This window comes from Trachurus trachurus, assembly GCF_905171665.1.
Source record: "Trachurus trachurus genome assembly, chromosome: 6".
Classification (NCBI taxonomy): Eukaryota; Metazoa; Chordata; class Actinopteri; order Carangiformes; family Carangidae; genus Trachurus; species Trachurus trachurus.
In genome coordinates, this window is record NC_139897.1 from 21,478,843 (window position 1) to 21,497,975 (window position 19,133).

Genomic DNA, 19,133 nt, shown 5'->3' on the forward strand with positions numbered 1-19,133 from the left:
CTGCCGTTAATTCCTCAAATGAAGCTCATGAAGTTGTTGAGCCTCTCCGGTACAGTTATCCATCACTGCAGTTGAATTAGCCGCTAAACTGCTGGATGCAAAAACCGACTGTTTGTTTACAATTCACGAAAGCAACTTGAACGTACGTGCCGCTCACACTTAGTAGAGTTACGTAGCCTCTGCCTCCCTTGGCGTACATGTAAGTCTATGGAGGGAACAAACTGCGCATGCGCATCCACAGGCAGAAGAGGCAAAATAGTGGCTTCTACGGTCAACTCAGTTGAGTCGCATTTATTAAGACTATGAAAATCACCAAATGCTGACACATTTAAACCTGTGGTAAAGTTATCTGAAAAAAAAAAAATTAAACCTTAGATTAACAAAATCATTTAATTATTCAGCCTAGGGGAGGCACTGCCTCCCCTGACTGTACGTCCTTTATGAACAATTTACAAGTTCATTTATTGGTTATACTGCCATTAAGCGAATAATTGTGCATTTAGTTTTAGTTTAGATGTTTAATTCATGGTTATATAGATAAGTTTATCTACACATACGTGTGTGTGTGTGTGTGTGTGTGTTGGGAAAGGAAAGTCCTTGAATAAAGTTAACATTTTCCCAAGACCAGAATTAATCCATAATCCAATTGGGCCTGCCAATTGTCTCCTAAATGAACTGAGAAACCCGAATGACAAAGAGGACATAATTTAAAGTGAGGGTCTCCCTATCATGCATATCTACTCCCAGCTAGGTGCATCACTATTTAATGCCCCTGTTGTGTTGTGTGAATTTTGTGTACAGTCAAATTGATGTTTTCAACTTTGTATTTGCACGTTATCATGAAGTTGAGGTGCTCTGAGCTCCCAGACTGCTGATATTTGTTGAAGAAATTAAGAAAGAGAAAACACTCAGATTAAACTTAACTTTACCAAGACTAGACGAAGAATAATGTGATAAATTATTGAGCTTTAGAAACTGGTATGAGGGTTTTGAGCCTTTGGACAGTGTTACAGATCTTGTAATGCAACTCTTTACAAGTCATGATTTTGCTTCTGTGTTGTAAGGATGCTCAGCATCCTTGGTTGCTCCATTTCAGGAAGCTCTGAGACGGTTCCTGTCTGTTGTAGTCATAAATATGTTTCTTTACTCTTGTTCACAAGACAAATTGCATGGCCAATTGTCCTTATATCTACATCTTAACTAGAAAAATAACTGAAAAAAATAAAATTTGCCCTTTAATATGTTGAACCAACTGGGCCACCTCTGGTATGTAAACTCTGGCTACTGGCACTGCAATTAAACCATCTTCATCATCACATATTAATGCATTACAACTTAACTGGCTCAACTTACTGTCTTAAATGAAAAACACAACTGTTGTTCTTATCCTAAGCCATGTGTTGAAAACAAAATTACAAAACTTAATATTGGACCTCTAATGTGTTAATGACTGAGACAAATGTAGTCATGAGCCTTTGGCTGAGTGATAGTCCTCCACACAGTGGCGTGAAATGATACACAAACCCATGGCATTATAAAGTACAAAAAACATCTTTATTTACAAAACAGACCACTGCCCCTGTCCCACAAACCCCTAAATTCAATGACTTCTGTGGAATGCTATGTCTGTGTCTGTGGCTGAGGTTGGGAATTTACAGGACTGAGCAGAACAACACCCAGTGCAAACCTTCAGTATTCTTCCACCCACTTATTTAGTCTGAGTTCACCCGTTGTCTAATGCCGCAGTATGGCAACACTTCTTCCGTGGCCAGAGGCTTGGACTTGGTTTAAGGTTGGGTTTTGCTTGGTTCCCAGCTGCTGCACTTTTAATGAGCCTGGGGCCAATGGTATTAAGTCGACACAGGTAGGGCCAGGGGCTAAGAGAGATTTAACAATAATAATACCGCCCGAGACTACGGTAAATCGTAACACATCATTCCAATCAATACACTTAAAAAAAAAAATCAGACCATACAAAAACATGTTTTGCTGAAATCAAAGATGAGGGACACACAAATTGATAATCACCTTCTTGCTAAATAACCTGTTACAGACACTAGAAATATTTCTCGCTTTCAAGGGTTTTCTGTCCGAGCGGCGTAGAGTCCAATCTCTACATGAAGTGTCTATTCAGGAATAACTAGACTTTTCTACATGGCTTAAGTTAAAACACCTTTAAATAATATGCATTCACTTGCTTACAGATGATTAGATGATTTGGGATCAGTATGTATGTGTTCGAAATGCACGGATGACGGTGCAAGACCTGCACACGTAATTCTGTGAATAGCATTCACACGTCTGGGTTTGTGTGACAGTTGTTCACACGTCTGATTTGTGCAATACAGTCAATTGTGACACCGCAACTGTTAACAGACAGTCAATGATCAAGACTTCCTGTCATGCTTCCTTGTAATGTTAACAGTACGGTTAAACTGCATGTGTGTAGAGTTTGCGCTGACACGACAACAGGGGAGGTGTGGAAAGAATGACTAAAATTCTCAGTAATCGAGTCGGTAAGTATGTATGTGGAAGAATGATGGGAAAACTGTTCACACCATCATGTGGGTGACTTCACACACTAGTAGTTTTAGTTCTGAAAAAGTTGTATGTGTTGGAAGGGGAAAGATGCATTTGATTGCAGAAATGGCCATGTGTGGGAAGGGAAACATGTGGGACATCTTAAAGGTTTTTGTATGTAGTAAGGAGTGAGTGCATCGTAGTCATCTGTGGGCCTCCATCAGTCTGTGTCCTTGCAGGGGCATACTGTGGCACAGGAGCAGGTGTAAAAAGTCTTATAAAAAGGTGTATCTGTCCATTCCTTTCTCTCTCAAGGGGGAGGCTGTGTCTGTGTATGATGATTAGAAGGCGTAGCGAGTGCGAATATCCTCAAGTTTCTTAGAGACCTCTGGTGGCGTTCTGTCCAGCTCTTCTGCCACACTCTTCTGCTTGTGAGGGTCCATGCTGTTAAACTGCTCGCACAGATCTCCGTCAATCACATTCTGGACAACAGGACAGAGAAGTATTTGTAGAGGTAGGTTTGCAGAGTTGACAGACGTGGTGAACATTTCAGATCACATTAGGTGTCGTAAAAACAAACAACCAAAAAACCACAAGATACCAACCTTAACGGGGAAGTAGTAAGATCTGAAGCTGAGATGGTCTCTGCCGCACAGTGGAGGGAACTCAGAGCGCATGTGCATCTCTAAATGCTGGAAAAAGTCGTGATCCTGGAGAAAATGAAGGAGAAAAAAGGAAAATAAGGAGCAATAAGGTATCTACAGGGTTCCTACAGCTTAAGCCAAGTTAAATGTAAGACTTTTTAAGACTTTTTTAAAGCCACTTGAAATGAAATTTAAGACCGACTTCATAATAAACACAAATGCAGAAAAAAAAAAAAAAAGAAACACCACATCAATTACATAGGGTTATAGGGACAATTTTACCCACTTTCCTATGTGATCCAAGGTAAAGTGACTGCTACATGAACATTGGATTGTGTCTCTTTCCAGCTGTCCTTTCAAAATAAATGCATAAAAAGTCCCCCCCCAAAAAAAAACACTGACTCGGGGGCTGTTGGCGGTGAGAAATTTAGCGTTGACGGCCGCCACTAACTTCTCTATGTCGGAATGTTACCAATTATTTTGAGATTTGAGACTAATTACAACCATAAAATCCCACTTACCAAGTGTTAACATTTTTAAGACTTTTGAAAAATTGATTTAAGACATTTTAATGCCAATTAAGGCCTTGTTTTTAGATTAATGAATTCAATTCCTTTTAAGACTTTTTAAGGATCCGTAAGAACCCTGTATCTATCAAAAAAATATCAAGTTGTAGGGATGCTCTGATTCTGCTTCTGCTGTGGATTATTGGCTGTTTTTCATAAAAACGCAGATCGATCACCTCTGGTTAATATTTCCCATCTTGATCGATGTGAAAGAACATGAGAGGCCACTAAAACAAAATGTGTCAGCTGCATGGAACGTTTACAAAGTATGTGAGACCTTTAACATATGACGTCTGCAATATTACGGCAAAAATCAGTATTTTCCTATTTCCTATTGTGTTAGTAATTAAATGTGGCATGTAACAACTTGGGTGTGTGGATGTGCGCATTTTACCTCATGTGATGTGAATGGGACCAGTATGCCGATGCCTCCGGACAGCGTGGTGTAGACCAAGGACTCTGAACCTCCGGGGATCAGAGTGGTTTTCTGGAGAGATAACACTGTCTCTCCTACGTGGTAGTTTACTATGACCTCAGCCTGAAGGGAGACAGTGGAGGGAGAGAAAACAGTCATGTGTTAGTTAAGACTGACCACCCCTGTGAGCGCTCATAGCTTAACACCACCTAATGTGACACATTTCTTTCATGTTCAAAGACATCCCTTGTGCTACAGGTTTTTTTTAAATACTGATCAATAAAAAACACTTGGGAGCTTCAAAAATGAGGTCAGATATGTCGTTGGAGTTTTTGTGGTCATTGTCTTGACAGTATTGCACCATCTGTTCTATAATTAAACATAAACTAATAAATGAATTACACCTGATGTGGAAAGTCTAGACTGATATTTAAGTGTTAACTATCTATTCAGTCATTTAAATGGAAAATTACTGAGCTCAGCTATGGTAAGAGAAATCAGATAATATAATTAGAGGCATCAGAAATATCACTTGAAGCCATTTCTGGTCCCAAGGTCATCCCTACTGACAGCTGTATGTATATAAAAGTAGATGAACAGTTGACTCTGTGCCAAGGTCACAAAGAAGTCAAACAACCGTCTTCTACTAAAAAGGAAATTGATCTGAATGGTCAGATTTAACCCAATAACCATCAAAAAAGCTGCTTTACCCCGTAATTTGATGTAATAATCGGGATGTACCTTGTATACAAAGGCGCCATTGGGTTGCATTTAGCCCTCAGTATTAGTGTGAGTAAACTGTATATAGGACATACATGACAGTGACGCCATGAGACCAAAAAAAGCACAAATTAAGGTTTGTTAAAATTAATTCTGTGCCCCAGACAGCACTGAGCTAGGCGCACAGAGAGAACACAGCTTCCCTCTGATGCAGAACGGGTCTGAATGATAACAGCAATGTCATCTTCTGACAGGGGATAAACCAACAGAAACCGCGCAACACAAACAGAGAGATAAAGCCATCTACAGTATGTTTTTAATTTTCTTGTGGCCATTCACTACTCCAACACCGTCTTCACGAGCCGTAACTGCCAACATCCTTTCTCTAACGAAGAACCTGGCCACGTGAAAAGCATCAGCCTTCTGCATCCTCCACACCTACTGTCCTGAACTACTCAAACAGTCTGCAGCAACATTAGTGGCTAAGTGAAGCCATGGTATGATGTTTTCCAGGTGTAAAGGTAACCAGGGTCACCACCTTAAGATGGTTTGTTAGCATGCCAACATTTGCCAGTAAGAAATGATAGTCTGATGGATAAATCGTTAGGTTTGTGGGCATCAGACATAAACAGGAGCATTGGAGAAAACAGAATTGAGGATGTTATTGTGGTTCACCTAAGAGGGTCATAACTTTGCACAAATATCTTGGCAACCCATCCAACTATTGTCACAACATTTCACTTAAAACCGTAAATGGCAACCACACGTTGGACGTAGACAGTAGTACAAAAGAAACAAAAGCCGGTGCCAATCTATCTGATAGTTATTGAATTATTTAATTCTTGACTGCCCTCGTAGACTGGGCATCAGGCAACATTGTCCAAAATGCCATGCTGCTGCTCAGATGGCTCTTAATACCACTTCTCATTGTCACTCTGTAGTGAAACATAATTTCTATCTTGTGTTAGTGGTTTGCATTCATCACAATACAGCTGTAATGTGTTCGCCTCAGTAACAAATGAGCCAGATGACGCATGGGCAAAACAAGGAACTTAAAAAAAGGTTTATTTTAATTAAATTTGAGCTTCAAGTTGATCAAAGCTTTTATTTACTGTGCAGGAAAACGGTTCATTCATTTGTGACTGTTTTATTAGCACTCAGCTTTATCCTTTTAAGAACGATCGAAAACATGAGAAAGCTTTTCCTCATTTACTGGCCACAGTAAAAACATCTGCAGTGGTGTGGGTGCATGCATGACTCAAACTGCCGTAATATTTTCTTTCCCCGCTGAATAAATGTGATATGTTGTTTCATCTGGGCACAAACTGCAGCACTTGTCATCAGGTTGAGAATACACAAGACGAAGAGTTTTTCGTTTACATGCTGTTGTTGCGGGGAACTCCGACACGTTGGAAGCAAAGCTTTTGTTTTGCACGACGCAATTCACACATTTGTTTCGGTCGTCTAGTAAAGAGTATCGACGAGCTTGCTGAAAGGAAAGCGACAGACTGACAGCCTCGAGGACGGGAGGGTCTCCCCAGGTCCTGCTCAAACACTTCTGCCTGGAGGGCGCGTGACTGACGAACACCAAAATAGATGTTTTGGCCTGAATGACTGGGGGTTATGTCTGCAGGGGAGAGGGTGAGGAATTCAACCCTGAGAAGTCCGCAATGATGAGAGTGATAAACGCGTTTGCTCCTAGTTTTATGAAAATTCGCATTAACCTCATAAGAAGCTAAATTGGTGAATATTTTTGTGACAAAGAAGTTCTCTTCATTCAGTCATATGAACACACTGATTAAAATTTAATTTAAATGCAAATTGTGTTCCTGGCGCGGACCCTTGTGTCATTCATTGTCAACGTTTGACCTCAACCCTGAGTTTGTATTTTCATTTCATAATCACAACAGTTGTATTTTCACAATAAAAGTGTGTAATGATTTTGGCGAATGAACTTCCTACATTGAATAAAATTGAGAGGGACAATTAGGAACAACACGACAGAAATCACCCTCACACACTGTATGACATTTGGGGTTAGGACAGTGGGTCCTTTCATTTTGGCAAAACAGACAGCTGTACCTCGCTGACCTTGATCTTTTGAGATACATTAATCAAATCACGGTGGAATGCATGTAATTTAATGTAAGACAGCATTTAGCCAAGCCATGTATGTGTAATTACGTTAAACCGGCCAGATGTGGACACGTACGTGCACACACACACACAAGTGAGCAACACTCTGGATACAGAGAAATACAGGCATCCACACCACATCTATAAACAGACACAGTACATTTCCACATTCAAACAAAATTGTCGATCAGTGTGCGCTGCAGCAGAAAATAGCGGACAAACACTGTGTCACAAAGACAACTGGGACCAAGTCATAATTTCTAAATTGGAGGGACTTTCCCGGTCGATCTGCTACCTAAACAGTTTCTGACCAGGATTTAAATATGGGATGAGTGATGCTGTGTGTGCGAGTTGTGAGTAGGTTAAACTTGTGGTCGACGGTGATGTGCTGTTTGTGTGACGCGTGTGTGTTGTGTCTGCATGTTGGCGGTTGGAGGTCTGAGCGGTGGAGGAGGCAGATCAGCCCCCCGGGCCAGAAGAATCCAGCAGCACTGCACCGACATCCAAGCAGAAGCCGGCCCTGTCGAACAGCCGGCCTGGGCTTCACACAGTGATTATTTCTGAAACACCTGGAGACCTTAAGTGACTTATTTTCCCCTTTGAGAACACTTGCTCTGTCTATACACTCGCTTCAGGAGCTTTGCCAATTACAAACATAAACCGTGGTATTCAAACCATTCGCCGTGCACTCCAAATTATGGTTAGGTACAGTACACCCTGTTTGCTTCACTTATCCTTGAGACATGTCTGAAATTGGCAGGAATATCAGACAACCAGGGGCAGAGTGAAGTCATCAGAAATAAGCAGTTTTTTCATATGAACTTGCTGCCCTTTTTTTTTTTTTTACGCATGTAGCACTCAGCTGGAGGTTTTCCATCAGGGACCCATTCTCACATACTGGAAGTACTTAAGACGTTTGTTCTGTGTGCTTGACCGAGGCTCCAGCCCTCACTTTAATTCAACTGAAATGGTAGAACCTGGAAGAAGCAGGTCCATCTCCTCATCACCACATCAGTCATGTTTTTAACGGCAGAGTGTCTAGGAGAAAGGCCTTTGAGTAAAAGGCCGAAGACAACTTGCTTTGAGTTTGCTGAAATGCATGTAAAGGAGACCGACGGCATGTACGCAAAGACTGTCTGACGTCTCGGGTCATCTGAGAGCGCTTCATCAGGTGAGTATAAGGCTCAGCTCTTACTCTGGCAAACACCAACCAGACATGAAAAAAAATATGGTGGTGGCAGCACGGGGCTAAAGCCCCAAGGACAGGGAGACTCAGATCTGGGTCAGATTTGAGGGAATGACGACTCAATAAAACGTGCACTAAAGAGTTTGCAACCTGAGACTGGGGCAACAGTTAACCCTCAGCAGTGTACTGTCCCGAGAGTGGGCTATTACCAAGATGACTCAAAAACGTAAGTGATGCCAAAGGGGCTTCCACAAAATACTAAATGGGTTTGAGTGCTGAGTTTTGGTTTTACTACATTTTCTAAATTCAGTTTGTCTGTATCTGTTATCACAAACAGGTGGCTGAGTGTAGCATAGTATGTTATAATAATAGGCAAAATGTCAATTTTAAATTATATCCAATACAAAAAGTAGCGCAAATGATTGAAGGCACTCTACCTGTCAAGGCTGCAGAAAAGACTATTTACACTAACAAATGAAAACATTTAACTAAAGTTTTGCAATACAGACACTCTTAACCAATATGATAATTTACAACATTTTCCGTTATGTTTGGTGCAGAATCTAAGACCTCTACATTTCAACTACATCAGCTGATACAACCAGGGAAATAATGGACTACAAACATATGAATTATGTTGAGGAGACACCCCGGGTCCTACAGTACATACCACACATGACAAACTAGCAAAAAGATGAAAGGCAAACTAAACCTCATGACACAAAAATGTGAAAAATATGACAGTAGTGCGGCGGTGAACTTTCAGACACCTTACCTTCTGTGATGCTCCATTAAGGAGGCCTCTGTCCCATAAGGCTTTGTTCCCTGTGGGGTCTTCATCAACGTCATCGCTGGTGTTGGGAGGAAGACGCACCTGGACAAACCACATGGAAAATGTATATCGTCAGTCCTAGAGGACTCCATCTATTTTCAGACTGCTTTTACTAGGGCTGATTGGGGCTTTTCTTTGTGTTTTATTCTCCTGCCATTTTACATACTGCACCAGGGTTTCCGCTACATGCATTTTTTCGTGGCAGGCCGCCATGTCTAAATTATTGCCGCCACTGCTTCAGTATTGGGGCAGACGCACAATAGTAATCTACCAGTTACTATTACTTTGCATCATTTTCCACTACACAGTTACAGCTCTACTGGGCTCGACTCGGTTTAAGCCTTTTCCATCACAGAGCTGAGTTCTTCATAGTTCCTCCTCAGTGGGGGCGGGGTTGTCATATCACTGCGGCTACGGCCGTGTTGTCTCGCTCTCTTTTTTCTCTCCTCTCGTCAGCTCCAAACTCACTCGTCATGCAGTGCACCTCGATTACGGACCACGGCGTTGTTTTCCACACAGTAGCCAATTAACTCGTGTATGTACAGATCAGTGGTTGCTGTTGCCGGTGTGTTTTTTAAATTAGCATGTTTGATTCTCATGTCGGATGTCGTGCTTGAGTGCAAGTGGTAAAGAAAAAAGAAAAAGGTTGAGTCGAGTCGTGCTAATGGAAAAGGGCCGTAAAGAATAAACCCTCTCAGTCCAACAAAGTAGAAGGGACAGAGGGTTTATTTTTATACCAATAAGAACAAACCGAGCAATCCTCCTCGCTGCACTGCACTTACAATGCTGATGTTCCCGAACTTGTCGGCGGAGGCCATCGTGTCGTAGTCGAGCAGACAGGCTGACGTCACCCAGCGGGGATACGTGTCGTCGGCGAAGATGATGAGCTGGTTCTCGTTGCGTCGGTAACGGACCCAGAACAGACTCTCCTGAACGTCAGTGACCATTACGCGTTGACCGATGGTGTGGATGCCAGTGACCAGGTTGGGAACGTGCTAGAGAGAAGAACACATAGGAAAGCTGATAAACAAACTGCACATGCATACTGTGAGGGTAAACAAGCTGCCTGATGTGCAGCTGCAACGTTGAAGTTCACTGTTGCAGGTTGTTTTTCATAAAAACTAGGATGCATCCAGAAGAATATAATCAATGGAGGGAGGACCCAAACAGTCACGGTAGGAAAGAATTGTTAGAAATACATTCCACCGTTCAACATGATTTGTGTCCCAGCTGCAGCACATACACCTCCTTCTATTGTGGTCTTTAATCAAGCGTTGTGTATCCTGGCTGTGATAAAATAGGCAGAGATGGTTTAGTATACCCCCAACTGGGCTTCAACAGGGGTTTCGCAGGCACTTTGTGAAGTTGTCACTGTTTTATTTGAAAACTCACAGACTGGGCGAGTACATTTCCCATCTCCTATTTTTAATGGACTATTACATTGTCTATAAAACCAATGATTTCACCATTAACCATCTTTTTACTGTACATTTTTACTACATTACTCTGCAATTGGAAAATGTGTGTACATAATATAGACGCATACAGTCCAGGCAGAAGGGGCTTGCTTGAGCAGTCGCACATTTTTTTGTGTATTTCTGTTTCAGGACATTGAGTTTTAAAATAGAGTCATGTGTACAGTATTAAGGGGCCATGTCTCGGCCTTAATGGGTAGGTTTATATCCGTATAGAAAGAGCTGTGTAGGAGATTAAACCCTTAATCACAAAAATAATTGAGAAGTTACGCACAACGTGTATCTACTTCCAACCAGACATCAGACACTCTCTCAGATGAACACTGCAGCAACCTACCTCTGTCTTAAGTTTGGCTGCTACTTGATCAATAAGACTGAACTACATTGCACTTGGGGGAGGAGGATATCCCACCTTTATGTTTGCTTTCACTTTTGTGATCACTGTCCTGCTAAAGTGCTTCTGTTTACTTCTGTGTTTACACCTGGTGCTCCCAGCAGCAGTGAAATCATCAGTATTGGATTTGCCTCTGAGGTTCTGGGCATGAAACCATCTCTTCATCTCTCTGACAAGAAAACATGCCCTGAAGAGCATTCTTAACCTTCTGTGCGGGTTTTCTTGAGCATGAAAATAATTTTCTGCTTCTCAATCTAGCAGCTTCTTTCCCTGCTCTCAGCTGCTTTAATTACTGTTGAATTTGGCAAATTAACTACAGCATCCAGTCATCTATTTACCCCTGAAATGGACAGTCTAAATGGAAACTCTCAGCTGTCAATCAATCCTAAGCTACGTGTGAGCTGTAGCCAAAATTGGTTATATGAAGTTTAGAGTTAGTACTTTAATATGGTATCATAACTGTCTATAGTATAGATAGATAAAATGTGTTACTTTTGCACTCGACTGCATATAACAGCATCCAAAAGCCTCTGTAAACAAAAGGGGGACACCCTTGTATACAAGAGAATGACCTTGAACACACTGGCCACTTTATCCCATTCATAAGCGGACAGATCAAAGTTGTTTATTCTTTGTGAAAAGAAAGCATATTTACTGACAAGATTACCGCTGTCCTTAGAAACCTTAATCTTTGCTGCTCAACATAAATTGGATGTGCTTCAGAATTATTTAATCTAGAAGGGAGGAGGAGGTGGAAAAGCAGGAGACTGTGTTATTATTGAATTTAACACTGAACTCATTTAAACCAGTGCCGTCATCCACTCAGATAAAAAAAAACAGCATCTTTGTCTTTGCGGGAAGAAGAAAGTGTTTTATGTTTTATGTAATTCCCTTTGACATTTACAAGCAAATAAGGTGGAATTACCTTCAGACAGTTCACCTTAAATTTACTGTTAAACTAAACCATTGAAGAAAGAAATTCACCTGCACTCCTGTTTCTTATCAGATAAACTTGGTAAATACAAGTGGGGTTTTGTTTGCACAACAATAACACTCAATGTAAAGTTTTTTTTGGAAATCCAGTTGAGTATCAATGTCATATGAGGGAAGAACAACCGTTAGCATAGCGTTTTTTCTATTTCACTTCTGACTGTTTTCATTTACCATCTGGCTCTACAGGTGAGGAAATGGGAAGGAAAATGCAGGAAGTGATTGGTCGGATTTGGGCTGTGATGGACAGTGATGGGCAGACGGTCTATCCAATCATTCAATCATGAATAGCCGTGCCATTTCCCAGTTTCCATGAAACTTCCCTAGATGTTTCTCTTTGCTTACAAACCATCTGGCGCGTCACGTTAGACTTTAACAGTATTTGGACTATTATAGCCCATGTAAATTCTTGAACTCAGTTTGTCTGGATGCTGTTGTGCATGTAAATATATTTGTACAATAACCCAATTGAGAAACGGAGGCGACATTTATCAAATTAGGTCTGAGACATGACGAACTAGGAATCACCCAACTGTCCATTGCATTACTTAAAAAACTTGTATGGATGACAGTGAATACATTTAGTTCTATTACGCGCATTGTAGACCGATTGTGTGGCAGCTGCAGTGACAAATTATTCAATTTACAAGGAAGACGAAGACTAAGCTTATTATGTACCAGGATATGAATGTTTTCCCTGACTAATGAATTAGTCAGGGGTATGTGAAAGCAGAAGTGTGTTTCTTAAGACTGACAGTCCTGCATATGCTTTTTCTGAAGTGCTCCGGTCACATTTGACACCTTCGATGAGCTTCCATTTAAATTTGCCCTTTGAAGATGGAAAACAAACAGTTTGCATGCAAGACCAAAGCAAAGGGAAAATGTTGCATTTCTTCCGTGTTGGTGTGGATAGAGCAGAAGTTGTTGAATGTCAACTGCAGTATTTTTAAAACAAACTTTTAAAACAAACCTAACTCCCAACAACAGATCTACAGATGTGTTTGAGGAAAATAAAAAAAAAACTTTCTGGCCAGAGGACCAGCAATTACTACACATTTATTTCTAAATTTGGGGTATAACTCTGCAGGCACATGACCAATCACACAGCAAAATAACTCATCAAGCTTTTTAGCTGCTCTGTCCCGTCTTACCTTGTTTTCACATTTGCGCAGCAGCTTCTTTTTGCCCAGGTCGTAGATCCTGAGAAGTTTCCCAACTCCAACTAGGACTCGTCCCTGGAATGGAGCAATGGCCAAAGGCACGTCCTCTACCGGGGTCTGCCAATCAAAAACAGAGAATTGATAAACCACAACTAATCCAATTATTTTTAGGAAGGTCTCTCAGCAAAGTTGATGTTTACATGTAAGTTTTATGAAACAGAAGTAGCTCAAATTCTCTAAAACCTAAAAGCTCCTGTTTGAAGAAGGGTCCAATGTCTCATTTTAAGACCAATTTGGACATAAGCTGCAGAGGGCCCTTGGGTTGTAAGGAAGATCCAAGAAGGTGTGAAGGAAAACACTGGCTAAGACTCTTTGTAGGAGGATTTAACATGGTAATCAGAGTTTGCTGAAGACTTTTGTTGGAAGCAGGGTCAGGGATATGAATACCAGACATGTTTTTCATGTGGATATCAGCTTAAGGCGCAGTTAGTTAGAAACATTCATTGGGTTTGAGGAGTGTGTGAATTTACTGGGTTATTTGACACTTGAGGGGCTCTGGAGGCCGCAGTGATTAATGTCAAAGAATGAACACATAAAATAATTACTTCCACACTTTATCTTGAACAGAAACACTTAATTAAATACTTAGAAAGCATGCACTTCCCATTCACACTACTGTTTCTGTGTCCCATGCCCCAACATTAAACGAAATACCCTAAGTTGATTCAGTAGCATTCAATTTATCCTGGGCTTTGGAAATAAAAGTTCAAAGGCTCATTTGTGGAGGAATTCACTGCATACGGTGAAAATTTAATCCCTCAAAACTTCTATTTTGTGGGTACCACCTTGTGCAAACAAATTGTTTTATTCATGAATTGATCACATGGACATTGCAGTCCACAAGGTCCAGTGTTTTTTTTTTTTTTGCCACACCAAAATGTGCAGATATTACAGCAACACAATGGCACGTTCAAAGAGGGCTGCGAATGGTATTAATGCATTAGGGGATGCACGGTTCTGCAAGGTTAATTTTTGTTGTGAATAGTATTAACCCATGTAAATTTAAAGCAGCTGCACTTATATGTAACTATAAATTGTAACTATCCTGCACTGAACCTTGCAATTCTAGTTTTAATATAGTATATAGCAGATAATGAAATGCATCTAACTTCTTTAAAAACATCATGTATCTGGCTGCATAGTAACACTCTGTCCTTTAAAGGCCTCCTGCAAAAGATAATAACTTTAGCAAATCTTGTGACAGGAAACCAAGATGATGATCTTAAATCTTCCAATCTGATTATTTTGAAATATCCCTTTTCCCATGTTTCTGCCATTGAAATAAAAGTTTAAGTAAAAACTCAACTCAAAACTACTACTGTGAATTGTGTCTTCTGTTGAGAGATCTATAGAAAGATCTGATATCATGGCTTTAGCGTAGCTATAGATTTAAACAAAAGCAGTACCGGTAACTTATTCTTGGTGATCTAAAAACTGCCCTATCAAGAAACTGAAAATATTTTTCTAAATTACATTTCTTAAACAAGATTAAACTGGTCACAAGTGAAACATTTTCAATACTTGTCCAATATGCGCCATGATCACAATACGACACAGTTTGACAGTCAAAATTATTACATTTCCTTACTGGAGAATTACAGCATCTTGTGATGTTATAGAATGTTTTCCCATGTTCATGACACTTCGGTTAACCGTTCTCGTAAGCACTTTCCTTTTGCCTGTCGGTGCTTTGATTTCTTTCCTTTACAACTACCACCTCTAGACATGACTGGAGGGTTTGTAGACCAACTACTATCATTTAGCTCTTAAAGTGAAAACAATCAAAGTTCACATTTTGATTCAACCATGAAGACAGATCCTGTTTGCGTCTGCATGCAAATACATTCACCCATTACCTCTGCAGGACTGTTTGTTACAGTGACACGTTAAAACACTATATGACTGATGCAGATACTTTCTGCTGTGGATGCAAGTCTGATACAGAAAGTCTGTTACTGCAAACATCCACCTTAAGATTTTTGTGGACAACTGATTAAAACCTGTCTCTGATTTTTGCAGGTCCAGATTGATATGGGGGGATTTTTTTGCATGTTAGAATAAAGCTGCAACATGTCGTCAAAACAGTAAAGGGCTCTGAACCCCTAGCTTGAAAATAAGATCAACATTTCATGATTAATGTGTTGTCTGATAACTTGAACAAGAATGAAGGCCACCGAGAAAGGAAGAGTTGTTGTTTTACAGATTAAAGGCAACTGGACCACCAGTCTGTGCAGAGTCACTAGACATTATCAAAACAGTTATCCTATAACTTGGCACAGGTGGGACGGACTGCACAGGTCAAGAAGCTGTGTCAAGAGAAGTTGTAGTGTCTCATTATGAGTAGAGCAGGATAATTGGATAATACGTAAGCTATCTGCACCCTAACCCATCTCTGTTTGTTTTTTTAGGCATGACCTTTGTCATTTTATGTTGCTGATTTAACATTTCACTTCCTTTAGAACTCAACTCAGTAAATAATTAACTCGTAAAGCATAATTCATAGTCTGCCATGATAAAATAACTGGTAGTTGTGAGTTGGAAGTGTATGCATAATCTGGGTAACCATATGCATGAGTAAAAAAAAGAAAGACCAGAAAAATTCAATATCATATCTATTTTAGAGGATGGGAATTTCCTCCGGTGTGAAAAAATAGTGTCTGACACCACTGTGCAACACAACACTTATGACTAATTTCCCCTGTTAATCCACATCAGGTAACAATTGCATGTGGGCTGACTCACTCTGATGGCCTCCACCCCGCTCAAGTTACCGGGGAATTGCCCGGGGAGAGGTGCAAGGCCGGACGGGCAATAACATGTGTGTTTTTCGTGTCACTGGAACTTTACTTAGGGCTGTGCCTCCCTCACACCCACTCTCAACCTGACCTACTCAGATGTATTTTATTAGCAGAACAGTTTCTCCGGACAATCAGCGACCTCTACCTTACATTTTGAGGTAATGTGATATTATCTCAGCTCCTCTGAAGAAAGAAATGTATTAGGCGAGTGTGACATGGGTGACATATTGGCCATGTTCCATTTTTATTCCTTTGTAGCTTAGGTTTTGTTCAGATTTGGGATTAACATCAGGCTTGCCCGATCTCAAGTGGCCAGTGCTGCAGCTAATACAGGTGTTTGAGATCCGGTAATTCAGACCACATTCGGAAGTGGTCTTGGGCCACGTGTGTCTACATTCCTTTCGTACAGTCAACAAGTCTTGACCACATTGAGGTGCTGCCTTCTCCACATCCTGTGCCACAGTGTAATTGGTCCCATTAACAGTTTCATTATGGACGGAAAATATTGTGAAATATTCTACTATTTGAAGTAGATAAAACTAATTGTAAGACTGTGTAAGACGATGGGAAGTTACAAATGGTGAATCAAGACGCACGTGGGATTTTATTTTTAAGCCAGATGTGGACAGAAATACTTAAGACTGATCTCTGGTGACAGGGAATTCAACTTTTGGCTGCAGATATGCAGACTCTGGATCTGCAAGTCCAGGGCTACCTGTTTAGACTGCACAAAGTTTGCCACTTTAAGCAAAAGCAAGAAACGCTGATTTTTTTTTCAATTCCTGCCATCTGCACTGAAATGCTGCAGTTTTTTCCTTTTCTATTTCTACTTCTGTGTGAATTGGTTTCTGAGTATGATCTAATCCCACTCCAGGTTGGTGCACTGCATGTAAAAAGAAATAGGAAAAAAATCATCGACCTAGGGAAGGAAAGGGAAAGAAGAAAGAGAGAGGGAAAGGATGGATTTCATTTTAGACCAGGTGTCAGTCAAACCCACCTTATGCACAAACTCCAGCTTCTCTCCTCCACCTATCAGCCTGTAGGTGTAGATAAACCCTCCGGCCACCGATCGGGGGTTGAGAATCATGTCTCTGGCAACCCCAACCAGAACATACCAATCATCACCCGTGTTGGGGAAACGACACACTGCCACACTGGAAAATATTAAACACATGAAAAGGGACAAGTGAGGAATGTGCTCTTCTGTGACTTTTAAACAAAGAATTAAACAAAACAGAAAATCAAAAACAGGTGATGGAAGACATGCAACATCACCTACAAGGTCAGCAAAATTATATACTACTATAATATGTAAGTAGTTAGCTGCCAACTGTACCGCTGTGATTTGTTTAGTTTGAGAAATCTTACTGTTGAGCATAAGTGTGTAAATCAATGTAACACTTCAGAAAATGAACTTTCCCATGACCTCAGATGCTGTGCTCCCCATAGTATCCACTTGCATCTGGCTAATAAAGATCTTATTTAAGAGATCTACTGAGGTCCAACATCCTCCCCAAAAACCCCTATGGCCAGAATCCTATTGATTCTTACCAGGTTTGTCACATGTCAATCAGGGAATTCACATGGGACCTTGACCTCTTACTTTCAATTGAGACAATAAACAATATTACAGTTGGATATGATGGTACTAGCAAAGTAGTGAATTTTACTATCCCTCAAATTAAAGAAACTAAGAGACACATTCTTCTTCTACCTGAGCTGCATCTTGCTCACCTGAACGCAGCTTCGTTCTGTTCCAGTTGCACCTGGTCCAAGGTTGAACCCTGTATGGGGTTGACCAGCCGCACAAGCGAGGCCCACTGCCCTGCTCCAGCTTTAGGTGCACCAAAGATGGCTTCTGAGAGATTCTCGTTGAGGAAGGCCGCTGCCATTTCAGCGGCCAGTTCTCTTTCATCCTCGCCAGCAGCCTCCACCATTTCCTGCAAGAGCATCAGCAGCAGCACAGAACAGGAGAGGTCAGCTGAATGGTTCAATCCAATTGTGGCAGCAGCAGCTTTTTGCATGATGATACTGCTGCACTCTGTAAATTACACACTAGACTGGTACAACGTGTGGGGGGTATTAAAGAGGAACTATGCTGGATTTTTACCTTAATTGTACAGTTTTGGAGTAATTGTGATGGTTTAATAAATGACATGTAACTTGTTACGGGGAGAATGGAGGCTCTCTGCCTTCTACCTAGTGTCTCTTGGCTGAAAAACAACTTTGCAAGATCAGTGCTGCCGCCCCAGTGTCCCAGCTCTCGTCTCTGCGGCACAGCGACACAAACGCGCCTCGTAAACCATAATCTCTTGTTTATGACAGATAAGACTACACAAATATACATGTCATAACATCGTATATGATATATAAAGTTATGTACCGCTCTATGGATTGATTTCTCGCCAGCTTCCTTATAGACCTTTTCAGAGAGTATAAACAAAGACAGGTGTGGCTCATTAGAAAACGCTCTGGTACACTAAATGGAATGGAGCCTTAATTAGTATCCTTGGTAACACCTGTATTTGTTTATACTCTCTGAAAAGGTCTATAAACAAATGCACATGGACAGGAGGAGGGTTAGCAAAACAGCAGAAAAGTGACCAGACCTGCATAGTTCCCCTTTAATTTTGGGCCACCACAACACTTTTTGACATCTCACAGATTGCACAGCTAACTGCGTGAGAAAATATTGGCACATTAATGGATCATGAAAAAGATTAGATTAGTTGCAGTCCTGAGGTCAACTCAGGTGACCTGCTGTTGTAGTGGAGGTGTTGGGGACACGGAGACACACGCAAGTCAAGAAACAGATACACAGCAACTTCAAATGTTTTGGTTTCTTCCAGAGTTATCTCAAATGAGATAACTATGACCTGGACAAATGAGAATATTCACAGGCTTATTGTTTCTTCCAGAGGAACATCATTGATACTGTCTGTTCTTTCAAAAAAACTGCAACACTTCAACTGGTAAATACCCCAAATAAATCCCAAAAATATTTCACCTCTTCACTGCTTCTATAAACTTGTGCCTTAACACTGTAATAAACTATGTTGACAAAACCGGGAAACTGCTCAGACTGCTGTGCTGACCCCCACTCTGAATACAATCAATCACCAAAACAGAAACACTAGGTCACACTCAGACATTGGCTTAAAATATGTAATGTCAAAACAGATGCTCGCGCTGGGTGGTCTCTCTCTGCGCTCTAAACTGTGTGGCTCACACAAAGCA

At 40.9% G+C, this 19,133-nt stretch overlaps 1 protein-coding gene across 1 annotated transcript in view; it reads right to left on the reverse strand.

Annotated features, from left to right (window-relative positions):
• Positions 1 to 1,549: 1,549 nt before the first annotated feature.
• Positions 1,550 to 19,133, reverse strand: part of sf3b3 (splicing factor 3b, subunit 3) — a 28,937-nt gene continuing 11,353 nt past the window's right edge. Inside the window, exons 20-27 of the mRNA XM_083973735.1 lie at positions 17,631 to 17,836; positions 16,894 to 17,050; positions 13,030 to 13,155; positions 9,802 to 10,014; positions 8,963 to 9,061; positions 4,125 to 4,268; positions 3,126 to 3,230; positions 1,550 to 3,002 (exon numbers count right to left, since the gene is read on the reverse strand). Coding sequence (XP_083829861.1) covers positions 2,862 to 3,002; positions 3,126 to 3,230; positions 4,125 to 4,268; positions 8,963 to 9,061; positions 9,802 to 10,014; positions 13,030 to 13,155; positions 16,894 to 17,050; positions 17,631 to 17,836 — 1,191 coding nt within the window. The 3' untranslated portion in view covers positions 1,550 to 2,861. The remainder of the gene's footprint in view (positions 3,003 to 3,125; positions 3,231 to 4,124; positions 4,269 to 8,962; positions 9,062 to 9,801; positions 10,015 to 13,029; positions 13,156 to 16,893; positions 17,051 to 17,630; positions 17,837 to 19,133) is intronic.